This window comes from Phascolarctos cinereus, unplaced genomic scaffold, assembly GCF_003287225.1.
Source record: "Phascolarctos cinereus isolate Bilbo 61053 unplaced genomic scaffold, phaCin_HiC Scaffold_2;HRSCAF=192, whole genome shotgun sequence".
Taxonomy (NCBI): Eukaryota; Metazoa; Chordata; class Mammalia; order Diprotodontia; family Phascolarctidae; genus Phascolarctos; species Phascolarctos cinereus.
Window position 1 is genome coordinate 93,965,768 of NW_027555625.1, and position 20,662 is coordinate 93,986,429.

General features: G+C 38.4%; 1 protein-coding gene across 1 annotated transcript; it reads left to right on the forward strand.

Annotated features, from left to right (window-relative positions):
• The first annotated feature begins 4,017 nt into the window (after positions 1 to 4,017).
• EPCAM (epithelial cell adhesion molecule) lies at positions 4,018 to 16,551 on the forward strand. The gene is made up of 9 exons (XM_021001298.2): positions 4,018 to 4,341; positions 6,414 to 6,518; positions 7,235 to 7,475; positions 7,757 to 7,822; positions 9,061 to 9,124; positions 10,463 to 10,564; positions 11,230 to 11,430; positions 12,736 to 12,780; positions 16,041 to 16,551. Exons 1-9 carry the CDS (start codon positions 4,266 to 4,268, stop codon positions 16,080 to 16,082), a joined length of 942 nt encoding a protein of 313 aa, XP_020856957.1. The 5' UTR covers positions 4,018 to 4,265; the 3' UTR covers positions 16,083 to 16,551.
• Positions 16,552 to 20,662: the final 4,111 nt, after the last annotated feature.

Genomic DNA, 20,662 nt, shown 5'->3' on the forward strand with positions numbered 1-20,662 from the left:
CTACCATGGTGAAAATCAAAATGGAGGTGAACTGATTATAGGTGATTTAAACCAGAAAATAGTGTCCTAAAAATCTTAGTGCAGTTTTAGGCTATCAAGGCTTAAAACTGCACTAAGACTTTTGGGACACCCTTTTTGGGATCAGAGGCAGCATGGTATGGTAGATAGACAACTAGCAGCAGGACAGGAAGACGTGAGTTCAAATACAGCTTCTTTCTCATACCAGCTGTGCAATCTTGGGTAAGTTTTTAGGAAGAAACACTTGAACTAGGGTTTTTAACTCATATTTTTCTTTAGGCATACAGCATACACTGAAGATATGGGGGAGTATTTTATATGAATATAGAGAGATGTGAGAAAGTTCAGGATCAAATTATGGAACAACTATCCATTAGCCCACTATAGCTACTGGCTAGCCCTGGATATAAAACCATGCTTTAGCTTTACATGCTATCCAATTACTCTTTGAGTCCATCTCACCACCTTTTTCTACCACCTAATTCTGGTGTACCTAATTCTCCCCTTTCCTACCTTCCCAGAACAAATACCTTTCCCTAGTCACCATTCCCCTATATGTGTTGTCTTTCTTTATTTTTCTGGTCTCCTTAAGAATGTAAGTTCCTCAAGAACAGAATTCCTGTCTTTGGCTTGGCACTGGATCTGACATATAGCAAGTGCTTAATAACGCCTTTTAATTCATTCATCATGCTTTTCAAATAGGAAAAGAGGAATAGTATGAATTAAAATTTGAAAGGCAGATTGGAGCCAAATTTTGGAGGCTTAAATGCCAGGCTAAGAAGCTTGAATTTATAAGTAAGAGAATTGAAATGTATTTGTGTTAGAAGGAAAGTGACGTGGTCAGATGTATACATTAATAAAATGAAACTGGCAGCTATGTGAAGAATGGAAAGGGAAGAGACTAGAGGCAAAGAGTCCCGTTAGGAGACTATTATACTAGTACAGAAATAACTGTAAAGAGAAGGGGATGGATAGTGGAGACATGAATTTAGCAAATGATTAGATATAATGTGGTAAAGAAGAGTCAAAAATGTCTTGATATGAAGCCTTGTTGACAGGGAAGACAGTGAATAATTTCATAAAAGAAATAGGAAACTTGGGTGGAAGGGCAGATCTTAGCAGGAAAGATAATGTTTAGTTCTGAACATGTTAAATTAGGGGTAAACAGGAAATTCAGGTGATGTCCAGTAGAGTTTTGGAAATGTGTGAATAGAGCTTAGGGGCATGATTAGTGCTGTTGATGAATATCAGCTTAGAACTAATCATTAAACTATTTGGGTGGATAAAATTGTCTAAAGAGAGCAAAAGGAGAGAGAACCTTGACTGACAATTAAAGGGCAGAAGGAGGAAGATGAACTAATGGAGGGGAGCATCAGACAAGTAGGAAGAGAATCAAGAAATAAAGTGCCCTGGAAGAGAAAGGAGAGCATCAAGAAAGTAGTCAAAGGTGTTAAATGCTGCAAAAAAAAAAAATCAATCAAAAAGAAACGAGGACTGAGAAAAGGCTACTAGATTGATTGCTAAGAGGTAACTGGTAATCTTAGAAAGGAAAATTTCAGTGGAGAAGAGAATTGGAAGTCAGGTTTCAAGTAGTTGAGTGAGTGGGAGCCAAAGAAATGAAAGTAAATATATAGTTTTGGCATGGGCTTTTTGACAATATCTTCTAGCATACTGGTAGATTTGTGGAAGGCTTAGGACAAGATTAAAGCAGAATAAGGCATGGATAAGTGCTGGCTGGGGCACCCATATCAAGAAAATTACAGGTCTAAATCCACTGAAGGGGGCTCTCTATTTTGTTTCCTAAGGACTATACTGAAGATGTCTATCCAGAAGGTTTGGACACGCTATTAAAATTCACCATACTAATGTATTACATCAACTAATTAATATTAATGCTAGATACTCTAATAGTTAAAATTGAGAAATTACCTGTAAAAAACTGACTGTACACAAAAATGACAGAAATAGGGGTTTGAGGATGAACAATCAAAACACTTTAAAACGGGGAAAAATTGGGTAGTATTGATCAAATTTGGAAAAGTTTTCAGAGCAGGAAAGAATAAACAATGCTAGGGAGACAAACTATGAGTCAAAGATTACTGTGATACCCTATGACAATATTTGATAATCGCGCTGATTTGATTCACCTCATAATAGATAACAGAAAGTACAATAAAAAATGTTATAAGATTAAATCCTTCCTTGATTTGTAAATTTGGCATTAATCATTGAATAAGGCAGAGTAAAAATATAATAATGAAGAGATATTGGAAGTTAAATAACTCTTGGCAAAAAGTATATTTGAGTTTTATCCTTTACCGTACGCAACTTCCTCAACAATTGTACCATTAACAAAAAGACCACAGTATATGTTTAATTAAAAAAATTTATATTCCAACATGTTGTACTCAGAAATTAGATTTAAATAGCGAATTATTCAGTTGACCAAACTACTGGAAAAAAAAATCGACGTCTTAAAGTAGCTCTACTGGAAAAAATAGTCATCTCTCAATTATTCAGAATTAAAGATAAAAAAAAAATGGCAGTCTTCCTTGAGTTTCTTTTGTGAGGCTGATTGAGTTACAACCTGTCCGGTCTTCGGTTTCATTACCAGCAAAATAAGAAGACTGAACTAGATTAAAATTATTTCTATAAGGGTCCTTCTCTATCCAGGATTCTGTGGTTCTGTATTTTAATTTGGCACCTGTTCATATTTCCTTGTAAAAATTCAAATTATATAGTTACTGTATGTACAACTGTATAAATAACATTTCATAAACTCTTTCAAATGTAGTAGAACACATTTACTGTAGACATAAAAAACTAGTCCTAAGATTTTTTTAAAATGATTTTTCACTTTATTTTTGTACATTTGTAATAATTTCTTAAAGATTAAGAATATCGCTTAATTAGGTTCCCAGGTAAAGAAAAGAAGCTGTAGACAAGGAAACTGTTATAAGAAAATGATCCCTTTGGGACCGTGAGGATTCTTTTGTTTACATTTCCTTGAAGATATTTAAAACTCCAACTCAAGGGCTTTGGAAGATTTGTCTTAACTCTACTGAATCTATATTAATCCTTTTATTCCCTACTTTGGAGAAGAAAAAAATGCAGGAATTCATTAACACGCCAGCCTGCCATTTGGCAGGTAAAAGAAAAGCTAAAAAAACTCGGTTCTTAGAACTTATCTCTGTCGAAACATCACCGATTTCCGCCAAAGGGCTAACAACGTTGAGCAAATTACCTGGCATATGAAAGGTCAGGAATTATCAACTGTAGCTATAAAGAAGGACCTGGTACATCTGCTTCCTCATTCACCCACCTCTGAAGCCAAGCTTTTTTCCTGGGCCCTCAAGTTTATAGCTCAAGGGACTCAACTGAAATGGCCTTGGGGAGATGAGGGGTAGCGAGAGTGATCCAAGCGGCTGCGGGCCGCCCTCCACTTTGGTCCCCTTTGTCTGGGCTGGGCTGGCCTTCCCGGGTTTGACCCTGCCCACCCCCTCCTCCCGGACTCGTCCTCCGGGGCCTCCTCTCCCTCATCCTGTTCTAACTAGGGCGGGACAGAGGAGCCCAGGTGCCTGGAGGGTGTCACTGGGCGCCCCCCGCCACGTCCTCCCTTCCCTTATCGCTTCCCCCCAGCGGGGCAAACTCGAAGGAACGGAAGCAGAGAGGTGGCGGGGGCTTCAGGAGGAGGGGTGAAGGGGGAGCCGGCGGGTCCGCGGTGGCTTAGCGGGAAGTGCCCAGATACCACACCTGAGGAGCGCCCGGGGAGGGGGAAGAAGGGGGCGGTGCCTAAGCTGCTGCCCGCGCCGCGGGCGCCAGGGGAGGGGAGCGGAGGGGAGGGGACTCTACTCCCCCCTCCTCCGGGAAGGGGAGGGGGGAGGAGAAGGCGGCCCGTGACTGTACCAGGGGAACCGGTCGGGCAGGTGGGGGTGGGGGGCAGGGGGCTCGCAGCCCTGAGGGAGGGGCTTGGGGAGAGGCGGAGACGAGGACGGCCGGGCTGGTCGTGGTGCGGCACCAGACACCCGCCCCACACTCGCTCTGTCCGTCCGGGAGTCGCGCTCACCTGGGGCTTCTCTTCGCGCTCGGGGCCAGGTGACCTTCCCTCCTCGCCCCTCCCTGTCCCGAGGGGCACGAGACCCTTCCGCTCCCCCCCAGCCCGAGCTCTCGAGGATCCTCGTGTGCGTCCGACGAGCCGGAGGAGCCCCCGCGCCCCTGTGCCCCTTCGCTCCCTCCGGCGCGCCTCCATGGGTCTGCCCCGGGCTTTTGCGCTTGGGCTGCTGCTCGCGGCTACGGTCGTGGCGCTAAGCTCGGCTGAGACAGGTGAGCCGGAGGGGTGGCCGGGCGTGCTGGGGCGGGGGGCGGCCGAGGATGCTGGGCATGCTGGAGCCGCCGTCGGGCTGGCCCGAGAGGCCCAGGAGGGAGAGAGGGATGGACGATGGCGTCGGGCGGACACCGCACTTGGTGACCCGAAGACCCGGAGAGGGGAGGCGGCGGCGGGGGGTGGCCAGCCCGAGCCCCGCGTCCTCGCGACCGTCTTTGTCCCCCGGGGGAGGGGGCAGCGCTGAGCTTCGCCTCGGAGACCCCCGCCACTTTCGTTCCTCTGAAGTGACCAAGGGTGGGTTGGGGGTGAGGGCCTAAAGAGGGGACCAGTCTCGGGAGGATGATGGGCGGGGGGGGGCCCGGGAAAGATTACCGGGTTATGGAGAGTCTAGGAGAATGGGACCCGGGGAGGGGTCCTTGTTGGTGTTCTTTGGCGGGACCCTGGGGTTGTGCGTCGGGTCGCCCCCTCCACCCTCCAACCCTGTCCTTTCTCTTCCCTCCTTGTCCCTTTCCATTCCCTCTTCCTCTTTTGCACACAATGGCGCCCCTCTCCCTCTTCCGGGTTGTGGCTACTTCGGCGACTGAAGGGAGCGCCTTGGGGAAGCTGGGGAGAGCGGGAACTGGTCAGTGGCCCGGGTTGGGCCGGGCCCCGCCCCCCGAGAGGCTGCTGCCTACCTGTGCTAAGGCCCGGATGTGGGCCAGGCGCTGCGCGAGAGGTGACCGCCCTGAAGCGCTCCTCGCCCGCCTGCAGTGCACCTGCATCCTCCAGGCGTCCCCTCCCTTCTCCCTGCAGCACGTCTGCACCCTCGGGGAGCTGGAAACCAGTTACGCAGTCTGGAAGGAAAGCTGTCTAATCTTGACCCATCTTCTTTGTTTCCTTCTGAGACCCAAAGACTTCAAATTAGTTTACTGTTATCGGAAAGATAAAAAGCAAATGATGATTTCCTTTAAGTGCGGTTGGATGCTACATTCCATACTCTTTGAAGACAGTTTTCAGCTAGCTCTAATTAAGTAGTTTGACTGCAGTAATTTTTTATTCTAGCTAGTTGCAAATAGATTAAAGCCTTTTCTGGATCACTTATTCCAAGTCTTCCTTCTGGGGCAGCTAGGTGGTGCAGTGGATAGAGCACCGGCCCTGAAGTCAGGAGGACCTGAGTTCAAATCCGGCCTCAGACCAAACATTTGACACTTACTAGCTGTGTGACCCTGGGCAAGTCACTTAACCCCAATTGCCTAAAAGCAAAAAACAAAAAAACAAAAAAAAACCCCAAGTCTTCCTTCTGTTGATTTACCTACCATTTGCCTGTCTCCCATCCCTACCTCCCTCTCCTTGAGAGCAGGTTGGGTTTTTAATTTTCATTCTGTTATGTTTTTTGCCTTTCTTTATGTCCCTGGCCCGTTGCACAGCCCTTGCCGCATAGTGCATGCTTCATAAATGTTTGTTGGCTGACTTCGGGATAGAAAGGCAATTTTGTTGGAGACCATTTGCCGTTTCATTAATGAATCAAATAATTTTTGGACTGCAGGGGTGGGTTCAGAAGGGAATAAAGGAAGAAATTATTTGAGTTCCGTGACTGTCAGATGGAAACAAGAAGATGGGTCAAGATTAGAAAGCTTTCCTTCCAGAGTGGGTAACTTGTTTTGTAAAGGTTGGTTATATTTAAGGGGATGGAAAGTTTGAGCATAAAGACTGAAATGGGGGGGGCGGCTAGGTGGTGCAGTGGATAGAGCACCAGCCCTGGATTCAGGAGGAGCTGAGTTCAAATCCAGCCACCTGCATATAACACTTACTAGCTGTGTAACCCTGGACAAGTCACTTAACCCCCACTGCCAAAACAAAACCCCCCAAAAAAAATTGAAATGGGAATTAGTGAAATGACCCATTGTCAAAAGTAAATTCTGGAACCAATTTTTCTTGTCATTTAAAGCTGTGATGTACTGGGTACTTGGGTAGAATTCCCAGAAACTCATTTAACTGGAGCACTAGAATTGTCTTTGAGGGGAGTATTATTTTGTTGTTCCAGCATTAATTGGAAGATAACAGATTTCAAATTTTTTTTTCCCTTTTCTAGCTTGTTACTGTGAAACAAACAAGTTGACAAACTGCACTGAAATATCACCTGGTAATTGCCAATGTCAGGCTATTGGTTCACCAAATATAGTCCTCTGTTCACAACGTGAGTTTAGTCTAATTTTCTGGCATTAACTTAATTTTGGTATACTAATTTGGTTAGTGAAATGTAATAGATACCATTGGTAAATAACAGTCAATTCAGTGTGTCAGAATATTTGCTCAGAAGTATATTACTTGTCTTGTTTATGCTGGGATACTTCAGCTCAGTTGTATGTGCTTTTTAAAAAAATAACCTATCCACATTTATAGGTAATGTGGCTTTTTCTAGAATGTGAGAAGTGAATTTTTACTTTTATAAGTAATGTGGCTTTTTCTGGAATGAAAATTTAAGGCTGTGTTGTTCATCATTCTGTAGTGGGTCAAAGGAGAGTAAAAATAAAAACACTCTTCAAAGTAAACAGTATAACTCATGTAAGAAATTTGTTGTTTTTTTTTAAATTTCTGATGTGAAGAATTTGGACCCCAAGAAAGATTTCCCTCATTAAATATGAGAAAACAGAGCCTTGACTTGCATGTCATACATGTAATAAATGGCAGATCCATGTCTTCTGATTGCTATTTCACGCTTCTTTTTTGTATTATGCTACCTGTCTCGGGAATTTATTTTTTCTTGGATTCAGTGATTATGAATTCTTCTCTTTATTAACTTTTGATCAATGTAGGTTCTTAGTGAGTAATATTTGATTTTGAATTCTTTTTGGGAAGCATAAACCCACTCTTATTTTTGAGTTTGACTATAACCTTTTTCCTCCCCCAAAGTGGCTTCAAAGTGTTTGGTGATGAAAGCAGAAATGGCTAATTCAAAGAGTGGGCGGAGAAAGAAACCAGAAGGGGCTATTCAGGATAACGATGGAATATATGATCCTGATTGTGATGGAAACGGTCACTTCAAACCTCGACAATGTAATGGCACTGCTCTTTGCTGGTGTGTGAATACAGCTGGAGTAAGAAGAACAGATAAGGATAGTGAAATATCATGCAGTGAATTAGTAAGAACACAGTAAGTTTGTTTGCCTTTATTATTAATATTCATACTTTTCAGATAAATTCCTTATCTGTGAATTATAATAGCATTGATTTGTACCTAAAACTTTGATGGTAAATATGATAGTTGACCTAAAAGTATTTTGATTCATTTGTTGGTTTAATTAAAGAGGAAACTTACTCTCTTTTAATAGTACTACTATATTTGGAGCTGGGAAAATTTTAGTTGTATTCACTAAGAACTGAAAGTTTAAAAAAGTATAAGGAAGTAATTCAATTTAATTTTTTTTATTACAGTTGGATCATCATTGAACTGCAACACAAAACACGAGAAAAACCTTTTAATAATACTGTTTTAGAAAAGTAAGTCTTATTAAAGTCTGTGTCTTGGCATATTTTTAAGAGCTTAAGTAAATGGTTTTTCATTCATTCATTAAAATGCCTAATTATTTGTAAAATGAAGCCTTTGGACTAAATCATCTTTAAGATCCATTCTAGCACTGACATTCTGTATTTACCAACTGGGGTTGGTGTTTAAAAATCTTTACCTTCATGTTGTTCTGTCTATAGGAGACAAATATTCCTTTTTTTTCCTTTTTTTTATTAATTTATTTTGAATTATTAACAATCACTTCCATAGGCTTTTCAGTTTTAAATTTTTCTCCACCTCCCTCCCCAAGATGGTGTGCAATCTGATATAGGCTATACATATACATTCCTATTAAACATATTTTCACATTAGTGATATTCTAAGTAAGAATTAGAACCAATAGGAGGAGCCACTAGAAAGAGGAAACAAAACACAACAGAAAAAAAAATAGCAAATAGTATGCTTCAGTTTGCATTCAAACTCCATAGCTGTTTCTTTGGATGTGGATAGCATTTTCTATCATGCCTTTAGAGATGTCTTAGATCTTTGTATTGCTGAGAAGGGTTAAGTCTATCATTATTAGTCATCGTACAACGTGGTTGTTACTGTGTACAATGTTCTCCTGGTTCTGCTCACTTCACTCAGCATCAGACAATACAAGTCTTTCCAGGTTTTCTGAAGTCAGCCTGTTCATCATTTCTTATAGCACAGTAGTATTCCATTACATTCATATACCACAACTTGTTCAGCCATTCCCCAATTCATGGGCCTCCTCTCAATTTCCAATTCTTTGCTACCATAAAAAGAGCTGCTATAAATATTTTTGTACATGTGAGTCCTTTTCCCATTTGTATGATCTCTCTGGGATATAGCCCTAAAAGTGCTATTGCTAGGTCAAAGGGTATGCACATTTTTATAGCTCTTTGAGCATAGTTCCAAATTGCTCTCCAAAATGGTTGGATCATTTCACAACTCCACCAACAATGCATTAGTGCTCTAGTTTTCCCACATCTTCTCCAACATTTATCATTTTCCTGTTTAGGGAGACAAATATTTCTTATAATAGATTGTTTATGATACTTGTAAATTAAAGGTAGCATCTTTAACTGGTTAATTTTATAAACACTTTAGTCTTGGAGAACTATAACTATCTGGTTATATCAATAAAAATAGTGCTTCTTGTAATGTGTCATAAAATAGCTGTTTCATAACAGATTTTTAATTCTTACAGGGTCATCAAACAGGAATTTCAGCAGCGTTATAAACTGAACCCTAAATACATCAAAAGAATTTTGGTAATATATTTTCTTCTTATTGCAAACCATCTCTGAAAGAACTAGCTAGTTTTAGCAAATACATGGTAATATAGCTGGGTCCAATGGGTAAACTACTAGATTTGGAGACAGGAGGACATGGGTTTAAATCTTTCCTCTGAAACTTAAAAGCTGTATGACCATGGGCAAGTCACTTATTGTCTCTTAGTTTCTGGTAACTCTGGAAAAACTCATTCACTAAGTTGTAACTGGCTTGCCATCTGTGTTAAGCACTTTATTGTGAATTCTGTACTCTTTATCTTTGATTTCTGTATATTCTTTATATCTAGAAGTTTAATGATTCTTATCTCCTTGGATTTTTAAAAATATAATATGTATTCAGGAAAAAAGGCTCAGACAGTTCAAATTGATTAGACAAATATTTTCATGAACTAATGATATAGATAACCACTGAGACAAAAAACTTGAGATACTGCATTTTCTTGCTCATCTTTCCCATAGGAATACTCTTTAAGTATCAGTTTCCTCCCCTAGTCTCTGTAACACCCTGCCTCCTCTCCAGGAAACCTAGCAGCTCTTTGAAACTTGACACACATACCCCCACCACCTTGGCCCTAGATAATATATTTTCTTTGTGGGTACTCAGTAACTACTGTAGTCTTACTAACGATGTATTCTAATTTAGGTTTTTCTTTTTAATGCCGCATCAAAAGAAAGATTAATTTCACCTCTTCCTAAGAGTATTATTTTTATAGCTTCCCATCCATGGGGGTCATATAGTCAAAATGATCTATTCTAGACTGTTACTGAAAAATGCTTGAATGTAGTAAATATCTGAGGCAAGATTTGAGCCCAAGTCTTAAGACTCTATATTCAGCTCTCTATCCATTATCCTACACTGTAGGATATTTGGGAGAGAGAATCTTACTCCTTTCTTTGCCATCAAGTAGGAGACTGAATTTGGATTACACTTCATTTTAGCACTTTACATATGCTACACTTAGGATAATTTAAAATGAAAGGCATATTACTTGTCCAAATAAGGGGTTTCAAACTTCTGCTTATCTGTCAATAATTCTCATTGTGGTAGCAAAGACTTTTTTTCATAACAGAAGTTTTTATTATTAATTTTAGTCCTCTTTTAGATTTTTAGTGCAATATTTGATATTTAGCATTTAGAACCATATGTAGAATATTTAAAGATATCACAAAAATTCTGAATGTCTAATAGTTAATTATCTTCTACCTTAGTAGAAAAGAGCAACTGTGCAAATGATTCAAAAGGTCACAGAATTCAATGACAGAAATGCCATGATGAGCACTATGATTTACTTGATGTTTACTCTTTTTTTTTTCCAGTATGAGGATGATGTTATCATTATTGACCTGGTGCAGAATAGTACCCAGAAAAGCACTAATGATGTGGACATAGCTGATGTGGCATATTATTTTGAGAAAGATGTAAGTATGATTGGCCAGATCATTCTGAAACACTATTTTGGCCAAGAACCCTACTATTCAGAGAGGAAAGGGGAAGAGATTAATTTATATTCAGGCAAATTGGTATTAAAGGTCTTCTAGCTCCCTTTTCAGGCTCTATTTCTTTACGTTCTTCAGAATCATCCCTTTGATATAGTCAATTCAGTCTTTTTATTGTTTGCTCCCACACCAAAGAAGTATTGCTAGTGCCATTCCACTACCTGTAATGCCATCTTCTCCTCCTCTATTATATACTTCAGATAACTATGTCAGACTCTATTAATTCTTAACAACCCTTCCTGAAAAATCTCAGGCAACATCATTCAGCATGTAGGTATATACACAATTTACTCTGCTGTCTTGTACTTGATCGTGTTATCTAATTACATGTGTATGTTTTGTGTTTCCAGTTAGATCTGTACATTTTTTAAGGGCACGGGGGCATACTTTTGTCTTCTTTTATGCTTCCTCTTACCCTCAGAGCCCATAGTTCAGGGAGTGGAACATGTGGGAGACATGTAAGGAATTCTATTTATCATTCAATTTGGGGATAAAGTATTGGTGGTGACCCCAGAGCTCAGTCACGTCTGGCAGTGATTCTTTCTAAACTTTTTGAATTTTGTTTTTTTTTTTCATTTCCAATATAGGTAAAAGGCGAATCTCTCTTTTATTCCAGTAAAATTAATCTTGTCCTAGAAGGTGAAACGCTTGATTTGGATCCTGCTAAAACTTCGATCTATTACCTTGATGAAAAGGCACCTGAATTTTCAATGCAAGGACTAACAGCTGGTATTATTGCTGTCATTGTAGTTGTAGTTCTGGCACTTGTTGCTGGAATTGTGGTGCTGGTAAGTGCTGTACAGACAAAATGCCAAGGTTCCAGGTATTATTTCAAAGATATTTTCATACTCTAGTGGAGTAACCATAGTAACAGTACTCAATCTGACTGTAAATCTTTATCAATGAATTAATCTCATATGAAATCATTTTCCTGGTCTTGCTATGAGATAATCACTTTCTGTAAGGAAAGACACTTTGTGCTGTGTATGCTATAAGAGGAGAAGAGAAGTATAACCATACTCTTTACATTTATTTTCTTTTGCCTTCAAGCTGCAAATACAAATACCCTTCTCCCACTTCAGACATTTTAACCCATGAGACAGGAAGACAAAGAACCAGACAATCCTAAACTCCCAAATCATCTACCACTACTAAGTAAGGGAACATCATAAAAAGTCCAAGCTGTTACATGATGATAATTATAGCGTGCAGGTGGGAGTCACACAAAATTTAATCCTCACAACATCCCGGTGAGGTTGGTGCTATTTCCCCCATTTTAGAGGTGAGGAAACTGAGGGTGAGAGAGACTGAATAACCTGAAGTCATGTAGCTATTAAGTGTCTTGAGGTAGAATTTGAACTCAGATCTTTTGACCCCAGATCTAGCGTTCAAGTCATTTCTTTAAGGAAAGGAGAAAAGAGATTGTTATGTGATTAAAACTAGGGGAAGTAAATTCTCTAAGTCACATGCTTACATACATACGTACTTACACATATACATAAACCATAAGGAAGTTGGGCATTGGCTCCTACAGATTGAAAATGTTGTTTTTAGTATTATTCCCCTTTTATATTTTTATACAACAAAATCATTTAGATATTCTGTGGACTTTGTGATAATGGGCTTTCACTTTTACTTTGAGCATGACTGTCCCCAGTTTTTAGAGTTTTATTTTTAAAAGTTAGACCTTTACTAGAAGCAATTATAACTTAAAAACAGCTCCTATTTTTCTCTACCTCAATATTTACCTTTTTTTCAAAGGTCAGCTTAGTCTGTTACTTATGCTGTTTAAAGGGTCAGCTAGATGGCACAGTGGATAGAGCACCAGCCCTGAAGTCAGGATGACCTGAGTTCGAATCCAGTCTCAGACCAAACACTTGACACTTACTAGCTGTGTGACCCTGGGCAAGTCACAACCCCAATTGCCTCAAAAAAACAAAAAAAACAAAACTTATGCTGTTTAAAATAATTGGATTAAATATGAAATTGTGCAGTTATGAACTTTTTAATAGCTCTTTGTGCTAACGTGTAACTATTATTTGAATAAATATTAAACAGTTTTCTAAAATTATCAAATATCTTCATCTATTTAGGTTATGTCCAGGAAGAAAAAGAAGACAAAATACGAAAAAGCTGAGGTAAGTTGATCTTTAATGAAATTCATTTTAAAGTAATAGTACTAGTAATAATAACAATAGCACTTATGTAGAACTTTACAGTTTGCAAAGGACTTTACAAGTTATTTTACCCTCACAACAACCCTAAGAAGTAGATGCTGTTAATATCTCCATTGTACAGCTGGGGTAACTGAGGAAAACAGAGGTTACGTGACTTGCCTGATGGTCACATAGCCAGTCAGTGTTTGAGGTGAGAACTGAACTGCGTTCTTCCTGACTCAAGGTCTAGTACTCTGCCCCACTTCACCGCCTAGCTGCCAGGTAATATGGTATAGAGGCTGTGAAGATGGAGTCAGAAGACCTGGATCTCTGGGTCAATTTCTTCATCTTTAAGAAGAGGACATTGGATTACTTGGTCTGTAAAGTTCCTTCCCGCTCTAAATCTGTGATGGCTATGAATTTGTAGAATAATTTGTTGAACAGCTTTCTCTTGGTACATTAGAGAATGTCCCCAACATACAAACAGATTCCAACTGTGTTATGGCCTCATTAGAATGTTATTCTAGGAGTTTGTGCCTAATGAGAGAATAATGATGTCATTGTCTAAATCCCCTTATGTAAAGCCCAAATGGAATACCTTTTATTGAATTCTGTTCTAGTGTCGTAGCAATTATACTGGGATCTCATTAAGGTAGGAGGTCCATAATACTGTGCATGTTTAAAAAGAGATGTATTGCTATCCTTTCTTCATGTTACTCCCCAGTAGACCCCTTCCTTGTAGCAAGGATGTATACAGTTAAGCAAAACAAGTCAGCACATTGCCCATATCTAAGGACATATACCTCTTTCTACACAACTGATCAGTGACTTGATAGGAGTTCTGGTCTTTCCATATTGTTTTCCTTTGTATTTTTATGTTTTGGGTGGATGGGTGGGGTCTGTTCACTTTGTTCTTCAATCTCTTATTTTGTATAACCTTTCTCAGCTTTCTCTGAATTCTAATAATTTCTTACATTAATTGGCCACAGTTCAGTCATCCATTCCCTAATCAAGCAACGTCTATCCATTTCATCTTGGGATACTGTTTCTTAATGGTGTCCCTTTAATGAGATCTAATTAATAAGCTAAATGTAGCTAAGGTGAAATGTTTAGCTTTAAGCTAGTGGGGTAATATTTGGAATAGCTGCACTTAATTTATATCATGATTATTATTTTTGCTATTATATGGTGTGCTGTTAATTATAAATCTGCAAAAGTATTTGCAAACTTTTCTCACCTACTTGGGATTAGACTTGATTTCTGATGACATAGACATTTGGTCTCCTGATCCTAAGTATCCTGGGATCATCCCTTTAGAGCTGGAAGGAACCTTAGAGGCTGTCTGGTCCAAATCCTTCATTGTACAGATGAGGAAACTGAAGTGAAGTGGCTTGCCTCATGATCTCACAGCTTCTTGAATCCTCCTGACTGGTGTTCCAGACAGATGTGTAAAGCGTTATCTTTTTTCACTAAATACTATTAGACTGATAGCATCATTGGAAGATCATGGGATCACAGATTTAGAGCTATAGGGGATCATGTTTTCAAAAAGTTTCCTAAGTGCTTTACTTAAAATAGCCCAGGGATTCCTTCAAGTAGTATTGTCCCCATTTCACAGATGAGAAAACCGAGGCCCAGAGAAGTGATATGACTCACCTATGTTCATAGGGATAATAAATGATAGAGCTAGAATTTTAATCAAGTCTAGTATTCTTTCTACTGGAGCAGCTAGATGGTGCAGTAGATGGAGGGCTGGGCCTAGAGTCAAGAAGACCTAAGTTTAAATCTGGTCTCAGGCATTTACCAGTTATATGACCCTGGGTAAGTCATTTAACCCTATTTGCCTCAGTTTTGTCATCTGTAAAATAAGCTGGAGAAGGAAATGGCAAATCATTCCAGTATCTTTGCCAAGAAAATCTCAGAAGGGGTCACGAAGAGTTGGACATGACTGAAATGACTGAACAGCAACAACATCCTTTCTACTCAGCCTTGTTTCCCAGTTACTGTTTGGGTAATTTTGAAAAGTGGGCCTCAGTTTTCTTATCTGTAAATTGAGAAGGTTCATTCAAACTCTAAAGATTCTAGAAGTCTATGCTAGTTTATTGAGAACCCTCCAACCATCAGCTATAATACTATTTTTAATATTAAGCCTTTCAGCATCATGATAGATATTGCTCCATTTTCTGAACTTTTTAGATTGTCTTATTCTACTTTGGGGACATTTATAACATTTATTTGTGTTTAAGTTGTTTGTATATAAAGACAGTATATGATGCTTTGTAGTTTATGAAGCATTTTCTCACAACATCCCTGGGAGCTGGAGTTTACAAGTATTATTGTATTCATTTTACAGATGAGGAAATAAAGGCTTTAGGAGCTTAAATGACTTAACTAGACTTTTTATGGCTAGTAGACTTGAACTATTTTCTTGATTAGTTGTCCAATGTTCAGGGTCCTCTACAGTTTTGCAAGACTCTAATGGACAAGGAATATACAAATACATATTCCTGCAGTCCTTTGCATATAGTTAGTATGTCAATAAATATTAAGATTGAAAAAGTTGATTCACTGAGGATTCCTATTCTGTTAATCAATTTGATATAATTCCATGGAGGTCATGATGATAAGTTCCCGTATAGTTGGCCTCAGAGCTGCAGATTTTAAGTTCACTTCCTTAATCATAGGAAGTTTAACTAGAGGCCCTTTGCCCTTCTTTTTTTCCTTGTCATGGTGACCAAACTCATTGTGATGGAGGTGACTCAGCTACATGGAAAGTCCTCCAATTTATTTTGTACCTCGATACCATTCTCTTTTGTCCAACACAAGCAGGTGACCATTTTATGACCATTTTATCACCACCTAGTCAGTGGAGTTAGTCTTTGCTTCATCCAACTCAAGACCTTTCTGACAGATCATTTTTTGCTTATGCATCATATGTCAACAGTGGAATTATTCTTCATTTGGTATAGCCATTCTTGAATGTCTAGATAGCTAATCCCATAAAAATAGAGCCCTGGAAAGGAGGGGGCATCTCTGATTGTGAGGAAGATCTGAGGTGCACTTCATTAGAGGGGACCACGGACCCTTTCATAAAGTGCCATTGGCGCAGAGCTTTGTCTCAGTCTCTTTCATTGTAGGCTGGATAATTTTAATCCCCACAAGATAAAATTATTGCAAATGAGAGGAACTTGATTTCTGATGACATAGCAATTTTGTTCACTTTTTTACCTCCTTCTTCACAGATAAAGGAGATGGGTGAATTACACAGAGAACTCTCCACATAACTACCAAAATACGAAGACAAGAAGAAAAAAAAATAGATATTGATACTGTATGTGTGGAAATGGGGAAAAAAAAGCCCCGCCAGATTAATATCTTGTTAGAACGACTATAACCTAGGGTTTAAAAATGCAGAATGAGTAGATTGTTGTGAAGTGGGATTTACTCGGTACTCAAATTATGAGTTACTTGAAAATTTTGGCTATCCCTATCTAAAAAAGTTGGGCCACTATAAATTATTCAAATATACATTTTCTTAGACAAAAAACTAGACTACATAGGTTTAAGCTAATGCTTATATGACATCAGAATTCATACTTTAAATATATTTCAACGATAGGGTTTGAATTCCACACTTGTAAAAATGAAAGCTAGTTTTCAATAATGTTTTTTGTTTGTCTTGTACATATTTTTGTCTTGAATTTCCTTAAACTTTTTTTATGAACTATAAATAAACAAGTTATTCAAAATTGAGTTTCCCATTTTTAAAAAAGTTGTCCTTGTTAAAAAACAGCTATCAATTTCTACAAAGTTCTGACCACCCTAAGCTACTAGGTAAATTGTAGTATCGTTCAAACATCTGAATGTCAGAAATGAATGATGTGCTTCATGGACATGGAAATAGTTTTTGCTTTGCATAACATCTTAAAGTTCTGCTTTTCATGTAAAAACTAAAGTAAATATTACCTTTTAAAAAATGAGAATGGGAAATGAACCTTGGGAAAGAATTTAAGGGGAGGGGTTTCTGAGACAGGAAAACTAGATAAATGACTTCATATGAGTAATTTATTGCACTAAAGTTTGTTTTGTTACAAAAGACTTGTTACTAAACTGTTCCTACAAAAATATAGCTGACTCCCAAAGTATCCAGGGTAGATTGTCCAGATTACTGACCTCCTTACATACCTTGTTTTTGCTGTAGGAAAAGTTTTTAAAATCAAGATATTTCAGTAGCTTCCATGAGAACTGCACAATACAGGAAAGCAGAAGTAAATGAATAATTTATCTCAGGAGTGGGGAGCCTGCATTCTTGAGGCCATGTGTGGCCCCCTAAGTCCTCAGGTGTGGCCCTTCGATTGAATCCAAACTTCACACAACAAATTCCCTTAATAAAAGGATTAATTTTAATTTAATTTCACTTAGAATGGGTACAGTGTAAGGAGTCAGTCATATTTGTATGAACTCTGGAGTGAGAGGGGTCTTGGGTTCAAATACTGCCTCTTGACAACTCTGGCCTTGAACAAGTCACTTCATATCTAGGCTTTGCCTCTTCCTTTGTGTACAGTTCCTGGTACATAGTAGGCACTTAATAAATGTTCATTTACTGATTCCATTGTAACGTGGGGCTTTTGGATCAGATGACCTCTAATGTCCATTCTAGCTTTCAATTTGATTATCTGGTACTTTAGAAAAGGTGTCAAATGTATCTATTAGATTGATTAAATGGTAGTAGATATAACCCCAACTACTATCTGGTTAGCCACAGGAGAGATTTAGGGGCTGGGCAGTTCAAGGAGTTTTTAGTCTGTCAACTAGAAAATCAGAGACACCAAAGGAAGTAACTCTGGAACAACTTTTACTTTTAATGTATGCCCGGTGAGTAACAGAATGTAGCAACAGGTTATCACACCACCAGATTAAGGATGAAAGCCACCAACCTTATAATGATATAATAGAATTTCAGTTTATTCATTCTTTTATCCCTTGACATTAAATCTCTAGCAAATTTTGTTAGTAATAACACATTTATACCACTCTAAAGTTTACAGAGTACCCCTTTTCCAGATATTTGAGATTGGTGGGATAAGCATCATCTCAATTTTAAAGATGAAGAAACAGGTTAGTCCAATACCATACTGATGGAACTGGGAATGCAGTTCTGATATATGGCCTTTAAAAAATATTTCGAAATTAACATTCAATGAGATAGAGGACTTTAAAGCATTCTTGATGAAAAGACCAGAGCTGAGTAAAAAAAAAATTGACTTTCAAATAAAAGACTCGAGAAGCATAAAAAGGTGAACAGGAAAGGGATTTATAAGGGACTTTGTAAACACATTCTTATATGGGAAGATGATATTTGAAACTCATAAGGCCTTTCTCATTATTAAGGTAATTAGGAACATATATAGACAGAAGGCACAGGTATGAGTTGAATATGAAGGGATGATATCTAAAAAATTAAGGGGTGAGGAATGTACTGGGAGAAAGGGAAAAGTAGAATGGGGTAAATTATCTCACATAAAAGACGCAAGAAAGAGCTTTTACAGTGGAGGGGAAGAGTGGGAGGTAAAGGGGAGTGACTGAACTTTACTTTTATCAGAATTGGCTCAAAGAGGGAGTAACACACTCAATTGGGTATAGAAATCTATCTTACCCTACAAAAAAGTGGGAGGGGAAGGTGATGAGAGAAGAAAAGGCAGATTGGGGGAGGGGGTAGTCAGAAGCAAAACATTTTTGAGGTGGGATAGGGTAAAAAGAGAGAACAGAAGGGGTTGGGGTGGGGTAGGGAGGATAGAATAGAGGAAAATACAGTTAGCAACAGTAACTGAAAAAAATCTTGGGGCAGCTAGGTGGTGTAATGGAGAGAGCTCCAGCCTTAGAGTCAGGAGGACCTGAGTTCAAATGTGGCTTCAGACACTTGACATTTACTAGCTCTGTGACTCTGGGCAAGTCGCTTTAACCCTAACTGCCTCACCAAACAAAAAAAATCTTGAAGCAAGTTTCTTTAAAGGCCTCATTTCTCAAACATAGAGAACAGAGTCAAATTTATAAAAATAAGAGCCATTCTCCAATTGATAAATTATCAAAAGATACGAAGTTTTCAAATGAAGTAAAAGCTATCTATAGCCATAAGAAAAAATTCTCTTAATTCACTATTGATTGGAGAAATGCAAATTAAAGCAATTCTGAGGTACTACCTCATACCTATTAGATTGGCTAATAGAAAAGATAAATGACAAATGTAGGAAAAATGAGACATTAATGCACTGTTTGTGGAGTTGTGAACTGATTCAACCATTCTGTAGAGCAATTTGGAATTATGCCCAGAGGACTATAAAACCATGCATATGCTTTGACCTAGCAATACCATTACTAGGTCTGTATCCCAAAAGAGAAAAAAAAAAAAGGAAAAAGGACCTATATGTACAAAAATATTTAAAGCAGCTCTTTTCTGAGGGCAAAGAATTTGAAATTGAGGGTATGCCCATAAATTGGGGAATGGCTAAGCAAGTTGTGTTATGTGCTCATGATGGAATACTACTGTACTATAAGAAACGATGAGTAGAATGCTCTCAGAAAAACCTGGAAAGACTCACAAGGACTGAATGAAGCAAAGTAAAATGTACTGTGTACAAAGTAACAGCAATATCGTAAGATGATCAGCACTGAATGACTTAGCTATTATTCTCAGCAATACAACAATCCAAGACATCTCTGAAGAACTTAATGATGAAAAATGCTATCCATCTCCAAAGAAAGAACTGATGGTGTCTGAATACAGACTGAAGGATACTTACTGTTTATTTTCTTTATTTTTCTTGAGTTTTTTTGGTCTATGTTTTCTTTCACAACATGACTACTATGGATATGTTTTGCATGACTACATATGTATAACCCTATATCAAATTGCTTGCCTTCTCATTGATGGGGAGTGGGGAGAGACAAAGGGAGAGAATTTGAAACTCAATGTTTTAAAAAGGAATGTTAAAAATTGTTTTTACATGTAACTGGGGGAAAATATAATACTAAATTTAAAAAGTTTTCTAAAATGGAAAGTTAAAAAAAAATTTGACTACCAGTTTGAGAATATAATTCACTTCTACTAATCATTCCTTAGGTCCCCATCCATAAACAAAAGGAGTTCAGCTTATCTACCTCATTATAAACTCCAAAAATAGTTCAGTCAATTTTAGTATTGCTACATGAAGGGGTACCTCATCAAAAAAAAATGTAAACTGGCCAAGTTAATGTTTTTGATATAATGGAAGTGTATCTTAAAAGCCAACTGAATATAAATGCAATCTGCATGTATATTTACATGCATATGTAAATATATATACACATATACAGTAAATATATTTGTATAGGGTAGCTAGGTGGTGCATTGTATAGAGTGCCAGACCTGGAGTCAGGAAGACTTATCTTCCCAAGTTCAAATCTGGCCTCAGACACTAGCTATATGACCATGGGTAAGTCATCGCACCGTTTGCCTCAGTTTCCTCATCTGTAAAATGTGCTGGAAAAGGAGATAGCAAACCACTCCAGTATCTTTGCCAAGAAAACCTCAACTGGGGTCACAAAGAGTTGGACACTATGGAAAATGACTGAACAAATATGTGTGTGTTTATTACATGTATATACACACACTGTATAAAAAGTTAATTCATATAATATATATTATAAATTTAAGGTGCTATGTAAATGTTAGCTATTATCACTCAGATACCAAAAAGTCAATAGCTTAAGCCTTTTGTTTCCTGAGCCAATCATGTCTCAGATAGGATTTCAATACCTTTTAAGGAAAAACTGGCTTAACTTCCATAGGGGTGAGGACTAAGCTATTGCTTCCACCACATAACAC

Excerpts from the sequence above, each read along its gene's own strand:
- EPCAM (XM_021001298.2), top strand. The coding sequence starts at position 4,266 with ATGGGTCTGCCCCGGGCTTTTGCGCTTGGGCTGCTGCTCGCGGCTACG. Across the intron at positions 4,342-6,413 it reads GCTAAGCTCGGCTGAGACAG|CTTGTTACTGTGAAACAAAC; the intron begins GTGAGCCGGAGG and ends TCCCTTTTCTAG. Across the intron at positions 7,476-7,756 it reads AGTGAATTAGTAAGAACACA|TTGGATCATCATTGAACTGC; the intron begins GTAAGTTTGTTT and ends TTTTTATTACAG.